At 44.2% G+C, this 23,157-nt stretch overlaps 1 protein-coding gene across 1 annotated transcript in view; it reads right to left on the reverse strand.

The window, feature by feature from the left end:
• CSMD2 (CUB and Sushi multiple domains 2) overlaps positions 1 to 23,157 on the reverse strand; it is a 786,100-nt gene that overhangs the window by 229,985 nt on the left and 532,958 nt on the right. The window contains exons 16-21 of the mRNA XM_049878694.1: positions 15,633 to 15,771; positions 14,474 to 14,661; positions 13,561 to 13,749; positions 13,238 to 13,354; positions 3,517 to 3,732; positions 1,679 to 1,867 (exon numbers count right to left, since the gene is read on the reverse strand). Coding sequence (XP_049734651.1) covers positions 1,679 to 1,867; positions 3,517 to 3,732; positions 13,238 to 13,354; positions 13,561 to 13,749; positions 14,474 to 14,661; positions 15,633 to 15,771 — 1,038 coding nt within the window. The remainder of the gene's footprint in view (positions 1 to 1,678; positions 1,868 to 3,516; positions 3,733 to 13,237; positions 13,355 to 13,560; positions 13,750 to 14,473; positions 14,662 to 15,632; positions 15,772 to 23,157) is intronic.

Here is a 23,157-nt window from a genome sequence, read left to right on the forward strand (position 1 = left end):
TGGCACCTTGTGGTTTATGTCAATTACATCATTATTGGTTTTGTTGGCTGGGTTAACCTTGGAATGAAGCCTCTCTCCATAAAGGAAGGAGCTGAGGCTAAGGTGGGTTTGGTGGCTGGGCCAAGTTCTAAGAGCTGGTCAGTGGCAGAGCAGGTACTTGGCCCCCCACCCCTGCAGAGTCCCAGGGCTCCACAGAGTTGTCTCAGGCCAGGCTGACCACATGGGCCTCTGAGATACCAGCCCCTGCTTGAGTCAGTGCAATGTGCTCCTATCTGTTTTGTATACAGTATTAGGGTTTTGTGTAATATTTCACTCTAAGCATGAGTTCCATGGCTAACACTGAGCCTGGAAAAACCCCATTAATCCACCCAGGTAAGGTAGAGCTCTGCATTGGAAGTATTGAGCATGCAGAGCCTTCAACCCTATAAATTAAGGACAGCAATTGCTCCACCTCCCTGGGATATCACCCTACCCTGGTCACCCTGCAGGCCCACCCATAGCTCTAAACAGCCTTCCTTAAGGCTCTGGCAAGGAGGCAGGAGGACTGTGGGTCAGAGGCACCCTCCAACCAGCCCGTCCCTAACCTTGTCATCTACCCTTCTCTTCGTGACCTCCGTGCTGGTCTTCAAACACGCTGAGACCCTCTAGGCTCAGGGCCTTTGCACTCTGTTACCTCTCCTCCCAGATACTCCAGTGGTGGGCGTCTGAGATTCCTTCAAATCTCTGCTAAAATGTCAGTCATCACAGAGGCCTTTCCTGACCACTCTTTACAGATGAGCAACTCCACCCCAGCACTTTCTAAGCCGGCTTAATTTTTCTTTGAACCCCTCAACTCTACCTGGTACGTTACATACCTATGTGTTCATGGCCCATCTAGCCCCACCAGAAAGTGAGACCGTGAATGGAAGACTTGGCCTGTTTTGTTCACTTTTGTATCCACAACACCCAGAACAGTGCCTGATATGTAGTAAAACTCATTGCCATTGAGTCAACTCTGACTCATAGTGACCCTATAGGACAGAGTAAAACTGCTCCATAGGGTTTCCAAGGAGTGGCTGGTGGATTTGAACTGCTGACCTTTTGGTTAGCAGCCAAGCTGTTAACCACTGAGCACCCAGGGCTCTGATACATAATAAGTGCTCTAGGAATGAACCCAACTATGCTCCCCTCTTTCCCCCAGCTGAGTGGAGAAGTCTTCTTAGGTTTTCTCCGAGGGTCAGCACTCATCTGCTCCAACAGACTGGGACTCTTCCTGTATAAAGGTCATACTTCCTACTTAGACTTATAAAGGTCTACCTGGTACTCATCCAGGCTCCTCTGCAAGAGGTACCCTTAAGTCATGAGTCTATGTGTTAAGGGTGGGGAGATGAGAGTATTGAAGTCAATTTCATTTGAATGCCTACTTTGTAAAGGCCCAGTTTGCAAAGGTCTGTTTAGTCTATGGAAAAGCCCCACAAAGCAGGTATTGCCATTTCTGTTTTACAGATAAGGAGGCTGGAGCAGAAGAAGGTTAAGTGACCTGCCCAAGGCCCCACCACAGGTAAGTGTGTGGTCAGTCAGTCCTCAAACCCAGGCCTGTTGGACTCTCAGCCTGTGTGTTCTCCACTACACCATAGCAATTGACTAAAGCTTTGCCCACCCCATTAGTGAAGCAAAATGAAAGCACGTGACCACCTACCAACACACCTTGGCAGAGGCGAGCTCCACAGGCGCCGTCTGCCCCCCAGGCACGTGATGCGGGCGGTGCCCTCCAGCCGGTACCCGGGGAAGCAGGAGAAGGTCAAGGTGTCACCCACGCCAAACTGCAAGCCCTTCCGGATGCTGTAGGCTGGGACCTCGGGCTCCTCACAGGGCTCCAAGTCATACTCTGGAAAGGCAGCCGAAGAGTCAGGGTCAGAGATATGTGTGGGAGACGCGGAGAGAGATGAGACATATAGGTCAAAGTGCCAGGGAGAAACAAGGCAGACATACAGAAAGACAGAGGGAGAGAATATCCACACACTGCCCTACAAAAGGTAAAGAGAAAAGGAGAGAGAGCCCAAGAGGACCAGAGGCAGACAGCAAGTCAGAGGAAAAGGCCATGTCATCTTTAGGTGGTCCGGATCCTTCACTACTGTGAACAGTGGGTTAGGGGCACTGCGTTTCTGGATGCACGCTTTGAGAGTACTGATGAAGCACCTCATGACTTGACCCTTCCCTCCTTTGTCCCTTCATCTCCATTTTAACCCCAAACCTCAGGGCTCTCAGACTCTCCTGACTTTTTCTCTCTAGGCACTGAACCAGACAAATCCAATCATCCCTGTAGAAGAGGGCCGGGATATATGTCCCAGCTTAGGGCAACTTAAAAACACTGGGAAAGAAAATTCAAGTGTGTCACTGAGAGCTAAGTCTCCATAATGGGTCAGAGGACGAGTCTAATGGGCCAGCATTTATGGGCAGGGTATGAACATGGTACCTCTAGTGCTCATAGAAGTGACTATTCCCTTGCCCCCAAGGAACTCTTTCTCACATGGGGCTAGTGCTCCAGGGTGCTCTGTGGTGAGAAGGAAGGTCTCTCAGATAGAATGTGGTATACTAGCTGGATACGTTCCATTGGCCAGGCCAGTCCTGTCAGCCATGCCAGGCACATGGCAGGTGGCTTCTGCTGCTGAAGGGTCAGCAAGAGCCCAGTTCTGAAGGCCAGGTACCTCTTGCCCATCCCAGGAGGAATCCATCTGATATCTGTACTCCTGGCTGAGAAGGTGGGACCCTGGGGTACAATGGGACAAGAGCAGCCAGGAAACTTGGTACTAGTTCTCTTTTCTCCCTGAATGCCACGTAAAAGGGCTTACTTTTCAGGATCCTAAACACAGAGATAAATATCTATTAACATTAAACTACCACTGATGAATTGACAAAGGCAACTCAAAAGGTTAGATGGGAAGCTTAGGGGGCAGTGAGTTTAAGATAAGGTGGTAGAATAATTTGGAAAAGGATAGCAAGAATGGTAGCACAATTTGAGGAATGTAATCAATGTCACTGAATTATACATGTAGAAATTGTTAAAACAGTCTACTTTCACCAAAATAAAAAAATTACCACTCATAAAACGACTCCAAATGAGATTAAAACATCTCAAATATATTAATTCCAAACTTATTTATTCTTTTTCTCTTAATGGTAGGCTGTGAAGTGGGGGAAGTGGAAATAAGAGAAGAATCTGGAACTGCTAGGGCAGGGAGTGACTTTTGTGAGGTTCTCAAGTACAACCAGCTAGGTAGGTCATTCAGAGCAAATCCTAAACACCTTCAGAGAAGGAGATTCCTCAACAAACCTGCTAACTCCTTCTATACCCATTGGAGGGGAGTTCTTCCTTGTGTCTAACCCAAATATCTTTTGCTGCAGCACTGAGGTCATTGCCTCAGAGACTGTAGAGTAGATCAACAACTTTCTGCTAAGAAGACCAATGGCTGGCAGCAGAGGGAAAGTCAGAAGGCCTCTGAGGTCTCTTTCCCCCAGGAACCCTCACACTCTTACCTGAGAAGGTGATGTTGAAGCCTTCATATGACATGGAGAAATCAGAAATGAAGCGGACCTGGGCAGTGAAGTTGCCATAGAGCCCAGCGCTGATAGGAGCTGGCAGCCGTGAGCCAGTCAGCTGCTTCAGGGGCTGGGTGAAGCTGCTGTTCTCAGTGATGAGGAGGTAGTCATGGCCACTCTCCAGATGGAAGGTGTGGAAAGTAAAGAACACACCTGCCAAGAGACCAGAAGGGTTAAGTCTGCAATGGTGACATGGCTGAAGGTGCCCAGCTGCAAGGCAGGATCTGCAAGAACATTTTGATTTTGCAAATAACTAGTATCACATATTCATCAATACAGACAGGCAAACCTGAATGAATGAACCTGAACACACCATTGCCCACGGATCCAGCTAGGAAAAGCACACCAACTTTATGGCTGTCAGCATTTGAAAGGGAGATTTATGGCTCAGTCTGTGAGAATGTGTCATAGTTATTAATTCATTCAACAAGTATTTATATATTTGTTGAGTTCTTGATATGCGCCAAACCCTGGGCTAGGAGCAATGGGACAGACAAGGTATTAAACAAATAGCTATAATATAGAGTGATAAATACTGTAAGGACTACGAATGAGAGTGGTAGGGAGGGCAGAATAGGAAGCAATTTACCACAGAAAGAAGGACGTGTAGGGTGGTGTGATGGTTAATTGTATATGCCAGCGTGGTTAGGCTGTGGTGTCCAGCGGTCTGGTCAAACACTAGTCTAGATGTTGGTATGAAGGTATTCTGTTGATGTGTTACAATGAGTTGACTGTAAGTGCAAGAGCGTACCCTTGATAACGGGGTGGGCCTCATCTATCAGTTGAAGGCCTTAAGAGCAAAAACTGAGGTTTCCCAGGATAAAGAATTCTGTTTCAAGACTGTAACATGGCTATCCTATTCTGCTGGACTTTCCAGTCTTCTGCCTGATCTACAGATTTTGGACTTGATCGCCCCCACAATAGAATGAATCAATTTCTTAAAATCTCTCTCTCTCTCTATGTATATATAAAAACTCGTTGCCATCGAGTCAATTCAGACTCATAGCGACCCTACAAGACAGAGTAGAACTGCCTGGTGGGGTTTCTAAGGAGGGGCTGGTGGATTTGAACTGCCAACCTTTTAGTTAGTAGCCAAGCTCTTAACCACTGCGTCACCAGGGCTCTCTTTGTATACATACATACATATGCATATATATGTGTATTACTGTAGAGGCTTGTGTGTTGTTATGATGATGGAAGCTATGCCAACAGTATTTCAAATACCAGCAAGGTCATCCATGATGGACAGGTTTTAGTGGAACTCTCAGACTAAGACAGGTTAGGAAAAAGGGTCTGGCAATCTACTTTCAGAAATTAACCAAATATTATGGATCCCAGCGGAATATTGTGTGACTTGCTTGATTTCGACATATCATAAAAAAAAAGGGGGGGACCAATTGCTGGAGGGTACATTATGTTTGATGAAGAAGAGGGCCGATGAGGGAGAGGGAGGCCCTCAGTGAGGTGGATTGGCACAGTAGCTACAACGATGGACTTGAACATGCCAGTGATCATGAGGATGGCACAGTATCAGGCAATGTTTCGTTCTGTTGTACATAATTTTGCCAAGACTCGATAGCAGCTCTCTCTCTCTTTATCTGGAGAATACTGACTAATACAGATGGCTTCATTAAGGAGTGAACATTTAATGAGTCTTAAAAGGATGCGCAGAAATTAACCAGGGAAAAGAGGAAAGGTCATCTCCCAGGCAGGGGCCTGGCATGTGTAAAGCAACAGAGATGCAGTCAATTTTAGGGCTCAGGGCTGAGACCCACATGGCAGGAAATACCTGGAATTGAGGCTGGAAAGGTAGGCTGGAGACTGGATAATTTTCTGGAGCCAAGGACAAGTCATCCTATCAAGTATGGATCAGGTTTCAGTTTTTATAAAGATTTTGCTGACCATGGGAAGGACTAAATGGTGAAGACGAGGTGAAGAGATCAATTAGAAAGACAGCCTCCATGTGCTGGCCAAGAGAATGGGGCTTGGCAGAACGGAAGGAAAGCAGGAAGTAGATATGAAACATTCAAGAAGTAGCATGGATGGGAGCCAGCAGGGCACAAAACAAAGAAGAAAGGAAAAGATGAGTAGGCAGGTGTTGAACTGAAGGATGGTGATGTCTTTCACTTCCTGGGGTGAGATGTATAGGAGGAAGAGGAGCTGGGTGTAGAGAAGTAATGGGTTCAGCTTTGAACACCCTGCACTTTGTGATTTACCAGCATCCAAGCAGATATCTATGACCCACTAAAACCAAACCCACTGCCTTCGAGTCGATTCCGACTCATAGCAACCCTATGTGGGCAAGTGGAAGTACGGATTTGGAGTTTAGGACTGAAGTTGAGCTACAAAGGTAGAGAGCACACTGGTGCTTTAGTGGTAAAATTCTTGCCTTCCCTGTGGGAGACCTGAGTTCCATTCCCAGCCAATGTACCTCATGCGCCACTCATCTGTCAGTGGAGGCATGCACGATGCTGAATACGTTTTAGCGGCACTTCCAGACTAAGACAGGCTAGGAAGAAAGGCCTGGTGATCTAATTCCAAACACCAGCCAGTGAAAACCCTATGAATCACAAAGACCTGATTCACAATTGATCATGGCGATGGAGCAGGATCAGGCAGCACTTCATTTCACTGTTCGGTGTGGCCTGCCTTCGGTATATAAGTGGATGTTCCAGCAAGGCTCCAGCTCTGGATTCTCTATCTGGTTCGTCATCACCTGACCTTCGGTTCTTGGGACTTGAGCTAGCAGTTTACTTGCCAATCTTGGGTTCGTCAGCCACTGCAGCTATATGAGTCAGGAGAAGTCTCCAACCTGATGCCTGACCCACGAACTTGGGACTTCCCAGCTTCTACAGCCATGTGAGCCATTGCCTTGAGAAAAATTTCTTTCTTTGTATATGTATATATATTTCACTGGTTTTGTTCCTCTAGAGAATCCAGCCTAACACAGTCACCCAGCTAGTTAAAGAGCTGGGATCTAAACTGAGGTGATCCGACTGCAGAGGCTGTGTTCCTAATCGCTGCTCAACACTGTCTCTCAAGTTATAGGACTAGAGCATGTAGTAAGAGCAGCCAGGTGGTGAGATGGACCAGGTGGTGAGAACGATTATGGAGAGGTAAGACCTTAATACCCAAAGTGACTCTCCAACTGGCCCAGCTTGCAGTTGTGTTTGGGTTGGCATGATTGCTAACGCATGCCCATCCACAGGTGAGTGTGCTTACAGGATTAGGTGCTGTGGATGGTGCAGGAAGCAGGGGTGCTGGACACACTTGCTACTCAAAGAGTCTGCATGGACCAGCAGCAAGGGCATCCCCTGGGTGCTGGTTAGAAATGCAGACTCTCGGCCTCCACTGCAGACCTATCAAATCAGAATCTGCATGTTAACAAGATCCCCAAGTGATTTGTAGGCACATAAAATTCTGAGAAATACTTTTCTAGATAATTACTGATATGCCTTAGACGAACACTAAAATAATTGGAAGGCTGGATCTAAGCCCTTCATATTAAAGTATTTTATGTTTTCATATTCTTGTCTCCCCGTTGATAGGAGTTGGTGCTCCTGGGCATTTGGGCTTCTGTGGTGGTATGGTGGAGTACAGAACCCAGCAGAAACCATGAGCCCAGGGATGCAGCTAAGCCCTGATCTCCCAGTTCAGTGGAGGAGACAGACACACCAGCAGTGAGAACCTGGAGTGGGAGCACAAAGGAGGAGTGGCTGACTTCATGGAGAAGGTTGGGAAGGCTTCACAGGGGTGGGAATCCCAGAAATGAGGGGTGTGAGCATGCTGGAGGAGATTTGGGGGATGTGCGCCTATCACTCAGTCTGTAGACAGACGTTGTGAAAACACTTGGTGGAACTGTCCTTTCCCTCCTAGCTAGAACAGTGGTTGGGTGGAAAGAGGCCACAGTAACAGCCGGAAACAAAGTTGATTAATCATTGTACTTTACACTCTATTCTTCTAGCATGCAAATGCAGCCCCTACAAAGGAGCAAACATTTGTCTGGGATTCTAAGGACGAGTAAACAACTGAGATGAAACCCCTGGGTTTTCCCAGCTGTGCTGGTTGCTTGGGGCTCTTTTGGCTGATGTGAGAAAACGAAGACATTGTTACAGAACTAGAGGCCCCCACTTTCGGACTGGAATCCAGATTTGGTATGACTGATGAACACACACAAGAATTCTTTGCTGGAATGAACCATGCAAATCCTACAAATGGAATCAACACCACACCAGGGCAGAAGAAAGCAGGGTGGTGGACAAAGCATGGGCAATGGAGTAAGACAGATCTGGACCAAAAGCCCATCTACGAGTTGAAGGGTCTTGGCCAAAGTTGATTTCTCCCTCCCCCTCTCCCACCCCAGTTCTACTTTCTATGGATAATAACATTGCACTGGGCAAAAGACATTTTTAAAGTTTAAAAAACAAAGATGTCACTTAGATGACTAAGATGTGCCTCATATGCATGTGAAAGCTGGACAATGAAAAAGGAAAACAGAAGAAGAAATGATGCATTCGAATTATGGTGCTGGTGAAGAATACTGAATATATCATGGACTGCCAAAAGAGCGAACAAATCTGTCTTGGAAGGAATACAACCAGAACGCTCCTTAGAAGCAAGGGTAACTATTCTGTGTTGCTTATTTTGGACACATGATCAGGAAAGACCAAGTGCTAGAAAAGGACATTATGGTTGGTAAAGTAGAGGGTCAATGAAAAAGAGGGAAGCCCTCAATGAGATGGACTGACACATTAACCACAACAATGGACTCAAACATACTAATGATCGTGAAGACAGCACAAGACGGGGCAATGTTTCCTTCTGTTATATATAAGGTCACCATGAGCTGGAGCTGACTCGATGGCAACTAATAGCAACAGCAACAACAAATACCTTCCTCACAAGTGAGTTTTATTCCTTGAAGTGAGGAATAAATAAGACTGTGTATGCAAAGCACAGGGCATGTTGCCTAGCACCTAGGTGGTGTGTAATGGTGGGTGTTCTCTTTGCTCGACTCATCTAGTTTTTATAGTCTTGTGGGTTAAAGGGTGCCAGTCCCAGCGTCTCAGCAGGGAGCAGTCTCTGGATTCCTAAATTGGCTGTTCCTTTGGGCTGAGGGTGTGGCTAGTTGAAAATTCTGAACTGTTCAACAATTGTGAATTTCACAAAGTTTTGAGTTTCCTCAGTTGTGCTTCTGCCTGTTATGAGGTGATCAGGGTCAGCTCCCTAGTAGCTACACTATCCCAAGATACCCTTACAAGCAAAACTGAGGAATGCTTTCTGAAGAAGGGTCTGGATTAGTTTAATTCAATTCATATCACTGAATATTTATTGAGCTCCGTATGTGCCAGGCACAGTGCTAGAAGCTGGGGAAACTGCAGGACACAAGACGGACATGTCTCTCGAAAAGCTTATAGTTTGTCAGGGAGATAGAAGGTGAAAATGCAATTTCAGTGCCATGGGCGAAGTCTGTGGCTGGGAAGGTACAAGAGGCTGCAGAAGCACGTGGGAGGTGAGCCAACCTTGACCCAGGGAAGGGAAGGGGTCAGGGAAGACTCCTCTGAGGAAGTGAGTTCAGAAGGACGAGGAGCTGGCTACACAGTGGAAGGGTGGAGGTGCTGTGGAGAGAGGCCATACTTCAGGGAAAAGAAAATGGCATAGTGAGCAAAGCTCTGGAGGGGAAAGAAAGCCTGTGTAGTTCTAGAAAAATCATAGAAGCTCAGCGAGCTGGAGCTTAGTGTTTAGAGGGCTCAGAATGAGGCTGAGAAAGGTAAGCAAAGCTATAGGCCTGTGCTAGCTATTTTACGATTTGGGGCTCTAAGCTAAGGCTTATGTGAAACCTTTAAATGGTTCTAAGGAAGGCTGGCCATATATCCGTGCCTTTTCTCATCTTGTGTCCTCTGCCTGGAATGCCCTTTGTCCTGGATAATTCCTGTTCATCCTTGAAGTCTTAGCTCAAGCCTCAACTCCAGGACACCTGCCTAGCCCCTGACCTGGGCTCTGGATGTTTACCCACCTCTATTCCTTCTATTACAGCATTGGCCATGTTAGATGGACAGATCTATTTAGATTGTCTATCTCCATCACTGGGTGGCACAAACAGTTAAGGACTGGCCTGCTGACTGAAAGGTTGGCAGTTAGAATTTACCCAGAGGGGCCTCAAAGAAAGGCAGTAGAAGATCACAGCCATTGAAAACCCTATGGAGCTCAGTTCTGCTCCGAAACACACAGAGTTGCCAAGAATTGGAATCAGCTCGATGGCAACTGGTTTGTTCATTTTTTTTTAATCTCCATCACTAGACTATAAACTTCCTGAGGGCAGGCAACAGCAGAGTGGCTTGTTCAGCTGTGTTTCCTAACACCCAGAGCAGTGCAAGTATAAGATAAACATTTTTAAAATATTTCTTGAGGTGTATTGACCTATATATTTACTTGACATATACACATGTATGATTTGCCGTCGAGTTGATTCTGACTTATGGTGCCCCCATGTGTGCAGAGTAGAACTGGGCTCTCTATAAGATTTTCAATGGCTTTTTTTTTTTTCAGAAGTAGATAGCCCCAGGCCTTTCTTCCGATGCACTTCTGGGTGGACTTGAACCACCAACCTTTCAGTCAGTAGTTGAGTACTTAACTGATTGTGCCACCCAGGGACTCCCAGAGAGAAACACACACCCTATAATCACAGATGCCCAGACAGAGAAAATCATGACTAGAGATCATGAGGGCTTCCTCTTTCCCTTTTGATGCCACGGAGTAGCTCTGCAGGATGAGTTAGGACGCTGCCCCCACCCTTTTCCTCTTCCGGAACAATGCTGTGGGGAGAAAGAGACAACACCAGGCCTCTCTCTGACTGCCTGGAGTGTCCTTCATTGCCCCAAGAAGCTCCAGGCCACCCTAGTCCCAGCTAGGTCAGGCCTATTAAAAGCAAAGTGAATGCACTTGAGTACATGCAGTAAGGATGACTTTTTTTCAAATTTTTGTTTTCATACAAATAGTGTTTATCTTATTTTACATGTAATATATGTTTATTTCCCCAAATCAAAAAAAAGCCAAAAGATGAAAATAAGGTGGCATAGTGGTTAAGCATTTGGCTGCTAACCGAAAGGTCAGTGGTTCAAGCCCACCAGCCACTTCACGGAAGAAAGATGTGGCAGTCTGCTTCTGTAAAGATTATCAAAAAGACACCAAACCTGTTGCCGTCAAGTCAATTCCAACTCACAGCAGCCCTATAGGACAGAATAGAACTGCCTCATAGAGTTTCCAAGGAGCATCTAGTAGATTTGAACTGCCAACCTTTTGACTAGCAGCCATTGCTCTTAACCACGACACCACCAGAGCTTAATCCCATAGGGCAGTTCTTCTCTGTCCTGTAGGGTGGCTATGCATCAGAATCAACTCGATGGCATTGGGTTTGAGTTTTTTGGTTTTAGAATTCACATCTTGGGGTGTATTCTTTGAGACTGTTTTCTATGTCCATATCCTCGTTTTTTTTTTTTTTTAAATAAACTAAATGTGCCCATTTATAAACTTTTTTTTTTCACTTAACAATGTATTGCAACCACCTCTGCAGATCTTTAAATATTCTTTCACATTACATTAGTAGCTGCATAGTGTTTCATTATATGGCTGTACTGTAAGTTTATTTAATATTCCTTATTGATGGACATTTGAATAGGTCCTAATTTTTTCAATATAATGAACAATGTTTTAGGAGCATCTTTGTAGCTAAATCTTGATGCACAGTCTTATTTATTTTCTTCATATAAATTCTAAGAAGTGGAACTACTCAGTCCAAAGACACATACATGTTTAAGACTCTCGATTCATGTCACCAAATCACCCTCTGGGAAGTTTAAAGCATTTGACACGATGTCAGCAGTAAGAGCACTCCTGTCTCTATTCTCTCCCCCACGCTCCTATGATTACCTTTGTTGACTTGAAAAATGGTGTTTCATTACTGGTTGAATTTGTATTTCTTTAGTTATTTGTAGGGTTGGTATTTTCATTTGTATTTCCTCTATTGTGACATGTTAGTGTATAGCTTTGCTCATTTTACAGGCTGCTGGGTCAGGCATATTTTTCTTATAGATTTTTTAAGAGCTCTGTATGCATCAGGACGGTAAACCTTAGGCAGTTATTTATGCTGCAAATCTTTTGTCCATTCACTATCTGATTTTGGATTTTTATGGTCTTTTTTAGACATAAATCCATTCAAATTTTTAATAAATCAAATCTAATAGTGTTTGCCTTTTGGGTTCTGCTTTTGATGTTACTCTTTAAAGTACCTTCCCTTCTCCCTGAGGTTCGATGGTTATGTTCTTCTAGTACTGGAATTTATGTAATTAAATGTACGAGTTATGGATTTGGTTGTTTTTCCAATTGGTTAAGCCCACCGTTTTAACATCATTTATTAAAGATTCCATCCTCTCATCAATGGATCAGAAATGACACTTTAAACACATACTAAGTCATTTAGTCACACTCTCTCACACACACACGTACGCGCACACACACACGCCGCACACGCCACACACACCACACACACAGCAGTCTATTTTTGGACCTTTATTCTCCACTGATTTGTATGCTCACTCCTACTCATACCACATTGTTAAAACTATTTTAGCCTACAACAATACTTTCATATCTGGAAAGGTTACTCTTCCTTTTAAATTTTTTTCTTGGCTCTTCTACGTGTTAATTCTTCTAGATCAGAGGTTGTTAATTAAGAGCACGCGCTAGAATTACTGGGGATGTGTTCTAAAAGCATAGATGCTGGGTCTCCACCTCCAACGCAGAAAATCAAAACCTCTAGAGTAGGGTCTAAGTATTAGTGTATTTGCCAAAGTGCAGAGGGGTTAAGAACCACGACTCCGGATGAACTTTGGAATAAGCTTCTGTGGGTAGAGACCGTATCTGCCTGGTTATTTATTCATTCACAGCTGCAGTGCCTGCCACATAGGTGGCATTCAATAAATATTTGTTGAATGAAAGAGTACATTAATTAGTGTTTATTTATAACCAGAATCCTAACTTTGAACTTGGACCTCCAAAGACTGTTTATCTTTGGGTAGCAGAGACAATAGCTTCGCCTGGTGAGGAGTATGAAAAGGTGCCATCTAAGGAACAGTTGAATCATGCAGAAGTGGACTGTCACGTTCGATACCTGAAGGGTGGGTGAAGAAGAGCTAGTACATTCTCCTTATGCTCCTCCAGGGCACAGTACAAAGAATAAAAGGGATGCTTAACAGACTATCGGGGAAAGTCAGATCTATCAAAAAATTATACTTAGGTGCCCAGTTGTCAACTGGCTGGGGTGGTGACGTCCCCGCCACTGGGGGTGCTTACACAGAGGGTATGTTACCATCCTTTAGGGAGTAATTTAGAGGAGATTCCTGCATTGAGTGGGATTTTTGAGCTGGTAACCTCCAAGATCTCTTCCAGCCTGGAGATTATGGATTCTCAAAGACATTTATTAATGAACTCTGTGATTCAAAAAAATGGGAAGGTTTTGGGAGTTTTTCCATTGGTGAGAAAAATTCAGATTGAGGCCAGAGGTTACTGTATAGGTAGATCGCCATTGAGGTTGCTTTCACGTGAGGAATTTGGGGCCCTAACCATGTCATATCCCAAAATCTACTATGGGCTCACTCACCCTTGCCGTGCGATGTTTCAATAATCCAGGTGCAGTTCAAGTTGTTGGGGTAAAAGTCAGGGAACCCAGGTGATAAGATGGTCCCACTGGAGCCTTGAATGAAACCACCACAGAGAGCTACAGAAAGAGCAAAGAGAGCAGTTAAAGAATGCCCAGGGTTGCTCCCCTAACAGTCCTCCTAGGATCCCTTCCCCCATCTCCTTCCAAACCTCCAGCCCTCACAGATGTGGAGGAGGGGGGTCAGTTCCCCTTCTAGCTCCTGGCTTTTAATGGCAGGAAAGGAATCTGCCTCTTCTTCAGTGCCCCGTGCTGGTCTGCCTCACCTTCACAGCTGGGCAGGGCCCGGCTCCACTGGAAGTTGGGCTCACACTCCAAGGGTTCCCCGTCACTTAACGTGTAGCCCGAGTCACAGCTGAAGGTCACCAGAGCACCGACGTAGAAGTCATTCCCATGACGCTGCCCATTGACGGGGATCCCTGGATCCAGACAGTGGTCCGACTGTAGTGTGATAGCTGGAAAAGAGAGCCCACTGTCACCAGACAGGGACTGTGGCTGACTCACAAAGGCAAGGGAGGCAAGTGGCCCCTCATTTAATAAAAGGTTGAAGGTGCCGGTGATTACCCACTCATCAAATGTGTTGTCAGTTTTAGGTGAGAGGGTATTTAAAGACCTGTCAGAGAGAACCCTTTAGCTTGATGGCTCATTTGTCTGTTCATTCATTCAATAAACCTTAGCCGAATAGCTTAGGTACTATGCTAGAGCTTAGGGATACAAACGTGTAAGAAAATGGCCCTATTCTCATGACGCTCTGGACCACAGCTTTCTGTATTGGTCTGCAAGAAATAAAGTGACATCCATCCCTTTAAGTCCAGGCATCAAGTTTGAATGCAGAAAGTGGGCAGAAGGTGAAGAGTGAGTGGGAAGATGCCATCTCACTCCATCTTCATGGTTGGCCAAACACTCTCTCCCCGGAGTGCCCAGCATGGTGGCACACAATCATGTGCACACAGAAGAGGCCACGCGGTATTCGTGAGAGGGCCCAGCATGTAGGCCACGAGGCGTCATCGTTTCTCAAAGGTTAACAATGACTGTGAAGCTCCTGTGGAGCTCTGGGGCATTCTAGGGTGAGGGAGCATCTTCTGGGAGCATGCCATAACAGAGAACACCATGGAGATGATGCTGAGCAAACTCTGGGCCAGCCCTGTCACCTGCCTCCCGGTGCCCTCCGAGACTCACTCTCATAGCGGAGCTGGAAGCCAATGTCCGAGTGACTCTTGTCCGTGGAGAAGAGGAGGTAGAGGTAGTTGCTGGTGCTGATGAGGAACTGAGGGACCTGGGTCCCATGGTAAACCCCAATCAGGGGCGCTGAGTAGGTCCGTCCATCTCGCACTTCCAGGGTGTCATAGTTGACCTCGGTTTTAAATCTGCCAAAAGACGGAAGTGAAGACTTCTTGAGACACACAGTGCTGATTAGTTTGCAAATGACAAAAGGCCCCGCTTATCCCAGGGCTTCAAAAGAACAACTTGATTTTGATGGGCTGAGATATTTTTATATGACTGGCGCATGTTTACTAGAAAGGGGGAAGGGCCTTCTCTAATGTATTTAACCCCTCCTTAAGCCCCTCCTTTCCATGACCTGGACCATTGTCCATCTTAAGACTTAGAAGCACAGTAACTACTAGCCTCATGGGGGTCAGAATGTTCTAGGCCAGGGGTCAGCAAGCTACCCCTGAGGGCCAAATCTGATCTGTGGCCTGTTTTTTGTTTTTTGTATGGCCTGTGAGCTAAGAATGGTTTTTACGTTTTTCAGGTTTAAAAAAAAAGGAACGAAGAATTTGCCAACAAAACTTAAAATATTTATTATCTGGCCCTTTGTAGACAAAATCTGCCAGCTGTTACTGTAGGCCATAAACGCTTTGCTCAGAAGTTTGTGTTCATACCTGGGTGTCTACTTTTCCCACCAAATGGGCATAACCAGTGTGGGAGCTAGAAGTGGGGCATCTGAGAAGGATTTGGGCCAGAGGTCAGGTAGGCTGCCTTCCCATATTAAACATTTCATGGTTATGTTCCTCAGATGGTAATGCCATGTTTCCAACATCTGAAGGCATCTATATGCTTATGCTACCTCCTTGGCTCTGACATACCAAATGATGCCAGGCCTTCTCCTCATCCCTCCAGGCATGGCTCCCTAGACAAATCCCACTACCAAGATGGAACTAAACCCACTTGCAGAGCCCAGTGAGATTTGTCCCTACGCAGGGCAGTCTGCGATAGTGTTCTCTGATCTCATTGACATTTCAGTGTCTGTTCTGGCCCACCACCCACTCTGGATTCCCTCCCACGCCACTCCCCAGAAATTACCCCCCTGCCCCCTCGAGATCATGGTTACAAGCACCTGTCGAAGGTAATTTTGATGGGGTAGCCTGGCTGGGCTTCAATTACCCAGGCACAGCTCAAGGCATCCTTGTAGAAGCCAGGCCAGCCTGGAGAGAGGATGGTGCCGCTGGGAGAAGTCAGATGACCACCACAGGGAGCTAGGGGGACAGGAGGGAGAGAAGCAGATTTCTTGGGGGGACAAATAAATGAACACACACAAAAAACCTTCTCTATAAAATATGCCAGCCAACAAGCATTGTTTTTGTTTTTATGGAGAATTACATAAAGTGTGAGTTTTGTCTATTGGGGCCTTTTTGGATATGTCCAGTTACATCATCTGGTGGTTTATTAAGGGCCAGAGAGGAGAAATGAACATCCTTTACTCTTTTAGAAAGGCTGAGGTACAGCTCATATTTGGTTCATGTCAGTTTTTCTTTGTTCCTCATTCTGTTGTCTTGTCAGGCTTATAGCAGAGCACAAACCCAGCCCATCTCATCACATCCAGGTACCTGGGGCTGTGGCCACTGGAGAGTGGTCTGAGCCATGATGCTCAGCCCAGAGCATGGTCACTCTATGCTGCATTTTACGCTCCATGTGTATACGTGTGTGTATTTTCCATATATACAGTTTAGTGACACTAATTACATTAATCGTGCTGTGCAGCCATCGCCAATATCTGTTGCCAAATTTTCCATCCCCATAAAGAGAAAGTCATTGCTTCCTAAGCAATGACTCCCCCCTCCCCCCTCCCTCCTGCTCCTGGTAACCACTAATAAAAATTTGGTCTATTCTACATATTTTATAGGTGTGAGATCATATAATATTTGTCCTTTTGTGGTTGACTTACTTCATCCAGCCTAATGTTTTCAAGGATCATTCATGTTACAGTATGTATCATGACTTCATTTCTCTTTATGGGTGAATAATATTGCATTGTTTGTATATACCATACTTACAGACCATATTTTGTCTATCCATTCATCCGTTGATGGACATTTGAGTTGTCTTCCACCTTTTGACTATTGTGAATAGTGCTGCAATGAACACTAGTATACATGTGTCTGTTTGCGTTGCTGCTTTTAAGTCTCTTGCATATATACCTAGGAGTGGAGCTGCTGAATCATATGGTAGTTCTATGTTTCGCTTTTCAGGGAACTGCCAAATTGTTTTCCACAGAGGTTATACCAGTTTGCATTTCCACCAGCAATGGGTGAGGGAGGAGCCATATTTTTGTCTTATACAACTCGACATCCCCACATTTAGCACAGTACTTGGCACTCGGTCAACCCTCAGTAATTACTGAATGAATGAGTGAAAGGATGAATGAATGTGGTCCACGGCAGGTAACGCCACAAGATACCAGGTGGTACAGGCATACCTAATAGCTGGCTCTGATCTTGCAAAGCCTGTCTCTCTCTGCCCATCCTGCCCATCACTAGCTTCTCCATTCCCGCCTGCGTCTTTCTCATTACTCCTGCCTCTTCCTGCAGCCAGATCCTTGGCCCTGTGGTGGTCATTAGCACTGTTCTGGCACTACCCCTTCAGGCCTTGTGATAGACTTCATCGGCCCACCCCTTTTGAAGTAATGCAAGACCGTGTGAATGCTTTGGCTAATAGAACGAGAGCAGAAGTAACTCCTGTTACGTCTACGTGGAAACTTAAGGAGCCAGTGCATGGTTTGCAGTTTTCTTTTCCTGCTCTGTGATTGTGAGAGCAAGTGTCAAGATGGAAGTCCCATTGGCTGAGTCTTTGAGTGATTCTACAGACCAGTGATCCTAAAGATCCATGTTAAACGTGTAGCTTAAGCAGCTGCATGAAATATAAACTCTTGTTCTTTTAAGCCAGTAAGGGTTAGGGTTAATTGCTATTACAAACTAACCTTGCCCATGAGGCACTGGTGGTGCTGAGGGAGAATTCTCACCTTCCACACAGGGCAGGAGACCCAAGTTCAATTCCTGGCCAATGCCCCTCATGTGCAGCTACACCTATCTGTCAGTGGAGGGCTGCGTGTTGCTATGATGCTGAACGGGTTTCAGCGGCACTTCTAGACTAAGAGGAACCAAGAAGAAAGGCCTGGTAATCCACTTCTGAAAATCAGCCACCGATTTTCCCAGCAGTCTGATCTGTAGCCAGTCATAAGGATGGTGTGGGATTGGGCAATGTTTTGTTCCATTGTGCATGGGTGTACCATGCATGAGTTAGAGACTGATTTGATGCAGCTAACAAGAACAGCTAAGCCCACCCTGACTAGTACATCTCGCTAAGACCGATGATGAGGATGATGAAAACAGCCACCACTAATGCTGCCCCACTACCATCACCACCACCATTTACTGAGAGCTCACTCCGTGTCACGTATTAAGCTTTACATAGGTAATCATGTTTACTCTTCACAAAGCACAGAACCCCTTGAGGCTGGTGCTATTATTATCTTCATTTTACAGATAGGAGAGCTAAGGCTTAAGGAGGTGAGGTAATTAGTCCAGGGTTACTCAGGTAACAAGGGGTAGAGATGGAATTCAGACTTAAGCAAGTCTGTATGAACATAGTTAAGTAGCCTCCCAGTTTTAAAGGAGCCCCTGCTTCCCCTGGACTCCTTTATTATAGAGCAACCAGATGTCAAAAACACCCTGAACAGGACCAGGGAGGGGAAAAAGAGCTACAGAGTACTGCTGTTTCTGCAAATTTTCATGTTATTTCCTCAAATAATGAGTCTACTCCACCCTTACTGTCTTATTTTTATAATCTTCCTAGAAATGTCTAAAATAGTGGTCAAGCATTTTTAATAAAAAGTTATATTAGGAAGTTTAATTAACAAAGATGATAACAAAAATAAGAATGATAATAATGATGATAGCAGCCGCTCAAACTGATAGTTTCCTATGCTAACTGCTTTACATGTGTTAGCTCATTTAAATGCACACAGCACTTTGAACTTATTTGTAATCCCCATTTCACAGAGGAGAAAACTAGGGACAAATAGTTTAAGAGACTAGATCAGGAATACAGACCTAATAAAGTTAGAGCTGCGACTCACCTCAAGACTTCTGTCTGCAAATCACCTGCAAGGACATAACAGTACTCTAACCACTGCTGACAGTAATGAGCTCATGGGTATTAAGAGCTTACTATGTGTCAGGGCTTAATGTGGGTTATCCTTGTGACATTTGCAACACAAAAAGGCAGATGCTATTATTATGCTCATTTTATAGGTGGAAATTAATACCCCATTTTCAGTAAATTGAGGCTTGGAGAAACTAAGTAATTACATTGCACCTACATCACACATTGAGAGAGTAAATTGCATATGGCTGTTGTCATTTCCTGGGTAACCTCAGTTTTTAAAACCCATCCATCCACCTCACTGAAACCAATGAAAATGACTTCTTCTATTTCTCTAATGGACATGCAAGACCTTGGAGGTACAAGGGACATCCATCCCTACTGCTATGTCCCCAGGTTCCCCTTCAGGTACCAATTTCAGCAGTGACTGGGCGATCTTTCTTGGATTCAATTCAGCACAGGCCCAGCCTCCCTGCTGGGCTGTGATTTCCTTACTTTCCAGGAAGCCACAGATCACATAGTCACTCTCCCATCTAGGCTACTTTCCATTCAATTTATGCGCATCGACAAAACACTACTCAACGTCTACAGAGATAAAAACTCAATTCCTTCCCTTGGTGGTTGACATTTTGTTTGCTTTCCTGCTGTACTAGTTGGCTATTTAGTCCCTTCTCTTGTTCCTGTGGTTGCCAACTGGCTTCTCTATTCATTCAGTCCTCCACTCTCTCTATAGTTCATTTTCATATTCCAGGGTGTAGTTGCCTGACAAGGAGCCCTGGTAGCACAATTGGTTAAGTGTTTGGTTGCTAACCGAAAAGTAGGTGGTTTGAACCCACCAGCTGTCGCTCTGCACGAAAAAAAACCTGGTGATCTGCTCCTGAAAAGATTACAGCCTAGCGAACCCTAAGTAAACTTATTCCCTCACAGTTCTGGAGGCCAGAAGTCTAAAATCAAGGCCCCAGGGGAGAATCCTTTCTTGTCTCTTCCATCTTCTGGTGGTTCCAGGTGCCTGTTGGCTTTTAGGTGCATCATTCCAATTTCTGCCTCTGTCTCTTCACATGGTGGCCTCCTCTCTCCACTGTGCCCCTTCTCCCCTTCTGTTTGTGTTTTCTCCTCCTCTCATAAGGACAATTCTCACTGGATTTCGGGGCTGTCAGGATAATCCAAGATGATCTCATCTCAAGATCCTTCACTTAGTTACATCTGCAAAGACCCTTTTTCCAAGTAGGGTTATTTTCACAGGTTCTGCGTTGGACATAATCATTTTTTTTTTTTTTTGGTGGGTAGTGGGGAGCACCATTCAACGGACTACACCCTTTTATTCCTCTCATCTTTTTTCTCCACCCAACCCACCTCCATCTTTGTTTCATACTGCAGATGTTCTTTTGCATAACTCGTTCCATTGTCCTTGAGTCGATTCTGACTCATAGCGACCCTATAAGGACAGAGTAGAACTGCCCCATATGGTTTCCAAGGATCACCTGGTGGATTCGAACTGCCAACCCTTTGCTTAGCAGCCATAACTCTTAACCACTATGCCACCAGGGTTTCCTTCCTTTGCACAGCTGCATTTAAATCCTTAAGCAATATGATTTTATCATGACTCTGATCTCACTTCTTAGCTTATTTCTATGCCTTTGGTGATCACTAACTTCTCCTTTGTTTCATCCACCCCACACATATTCCTGGAAATAATTTTATTCCTTATGGGAAAAAAAAAAAAAAGTGTTGCTATGAGTCAGAATCGACTCGATGGCACACGACAATAGTTACCTGACAGAGATTAGGAGAGAAAGATTCCTAAATGCAGTATTTCTTTAACATTTGGAAAAACGCTCAGCCTTACTCTTATCAAGAAAAACACATACTAAAAGTACACTGAGATACTATTTCTCATCTATCAGGTAGGCAAAAATCAAAGTTTGATGACACATGAGGAAACCCTGGTGGCATAGTGGTTAAGTGCTACGGGTGCTAGCCAAAGGGTTGGGAGTTTGAATCCGCCAGGCGCTCCTTGGAAACTCTATGGGGCAGTTCTACTCTGTCGGAATCGACTCGACGGCACTGGGTTTAGTTTGTTTTTTTTAGGCTATGGGATACCAGGCATTCCAGTACTGTGTTGGCAGACAAACAAAATGGTACATCCTTATGGAGGGGAATTTGGCAATGTCTAGCAAAATTCACATGCATTTACTCTTTGATCCAGCAATCCTACCTCTGGGGCTCTATCCCAAAGATGCTGTGGCAAAACTGTGAAAAGATATACACACACACATATGTGTCTATATAAATATATATACCCATATAAATAATATATATATATATGTATAATCATATTGTATATATATGTATAATATATATGTATAATCATATTGTATATATGTATATAATCACACTGTTGTTGGTTGTAAGATACAGTGAAACCTTTGAGAGCCAGAATGCAACAAGACTGCCTTGTTTTCCCGTGTCTTGCAAGCTGTCCTCCTTTGACAGGGTGCAGTCTTAACACTTTTCTGTTGCTCTTTTTAGTGGAAAATATTTGCATTTTCCTTCTCTGACAGGTTTCCACCTTACAGAGGTTCTGGCTTTCACAGGTTTTACTGTATTACTTTTCTGAGATTCTTGGGTATGTATTATGGGATACAGCAAATGAGAAATTATGCTGGTGTTGTTAGGGATTGGGATTTTCAGCAAGAATGAAATAAGACACATATGTGAGAGAGAAAGTTAAGTAAAAAAAGAGATTTTAATTTTGAAATAATATGAACCCCTGGTGCATTTTATCTTTAAAAAGTATTTCCTAACTCTGTTCATTGAAGAGGTTTAGAGACAAGGCCAACTCAGTACTAATAAGCACCTCTGGTGCCCAGATTCTATCATTTTCCACTGAAAGGAACCAGGGCTCCTTGGAGAAAGTGCTGATTCTAGGTCACAGGCAGAAAATGCGCAAGATGAGGATGGACATTTTGTCAAACCAGAAAGCAAGGAAGCTATCAAGACGACTTGGCACAGAAGCCAACTTCAAAAGGCTCCCACTGGCTAATGGGGCAATTTGAGTGTCAATTAGAATAATAATTATAATGGATTGAAATACAGAAAATATGTTTAAACCCACTGGACTGTAATGACATTTTAAAATGTTCAACTTTGGAAGATATTAGGTAATCAACTCATTAATATGAAAACTGGTAAATAAAGGAAAATAATGAAGTATTTCTCTTGCCTTTTCTTTATGAACTATACACCTAAGGGTGCCCGAAGAGTTGCTGAGGGCAAATTTTCTTCATAGAAGTATTCTAGCTTATAAATGAAGGCGAAATGATAGAAGGATGCTGTTTTGCAATTTCTGGGCTACAATCATCAATGGCTCCTAACATCCCCAAAAGAGAGACAACTAGGCATTATGTGCTTCTGATGGAGGCACTGAGCCTGCCTATAAAATATTCTTGCCATAAATGGAACCTGAATCTGACTGTCTCTAGATCTTACCACCAATTAAAGGAAATAGAAGAGAAAGAGGATCATGTTAAACAACCTCTCAGGGATGCAATCAGGAAAATTCAGAATGCAGGAAGCTCCTCAGGACAAATGACCCCGGTTTTCCAAAAAAAAACAATTCCAAGTGGCAGGGGTAGAAACCTGTAAATTAACACAGACTTAAGAGATTTCTCATCTACTTGGAATGCATGACCCTAACTAGGATGGTGATTAAAAAAAAAAAAAAAAAAACTGTTAAAAAAGTATTAGAAAATTATGGAAGTTTGCTTTCATTAAGTAGTTATTTGTAAATTTTTAAGATAACAGAATCATAGTTATGTTTTAAAGAGTCTTTTTATCTGTTATGGGTACAGGCTAAAATGTTTGTAGATGAAATAATATATTTGAAATTTACCTCAAAATAATCCCAGAGTGAGGGGAGTGGGTGGTAAGGATATAGATGAAACAAAATAGGCCAGGAGTTTATTATTCTTCAAACTGGGTGATGGGTGTATGGGAGTTTATTATACTATTCTCTGTTTTTTTTATAGGTTTGAATTTTCCATAAAAAATGTTAGACGGGAAAAAACAAACAAAAAATAGGAAAGAAAGAAAAAGAGGGGAGGATTCCCACTTGAATAAGGAAAGAAACTCGGCCATAAGACAAAAAAAGGGGCCCAGTGCCCGGGACATAGTAGGTGCTCAATAAATATTTTATTGAAGAAATGAAATACTGGTTGAAAGTTAGGGATACTGGGCTTCTCATGAAGGGCTCATGTCCCCTACGAGGGAAGACCCACCACTCCCGACTTCTGATGCTAAAGTTACTCAATGCAGTAATATGGGGATGGTGATAGGAGGGAATAACACAAAGAACTAATTAATACTCAATGAGCTTTCATAATGTGCTGATGTTGAACTTCACCTGTACTTTTTATTTGTGTGTGCATTAATCTTTCTAACAACCTATAAAGTGGGTACTGGTATTATCCTCATTTCATAGT

Source organism: Elephas maximus, chromosome 3 (assembly GCF_024166365.1).
Source record: "Elephas maximus indicus isolate mEleMax1 chromosome 3, mEleMax1 primary haplotype, whole genome shotgun sequence".
Classification (NCBI taxonomy): Eukaryota; Metazoa; Chordata; class Mammalia; order Proboscidea; family Elephantidae; genus Elephas; species Elephas maximus.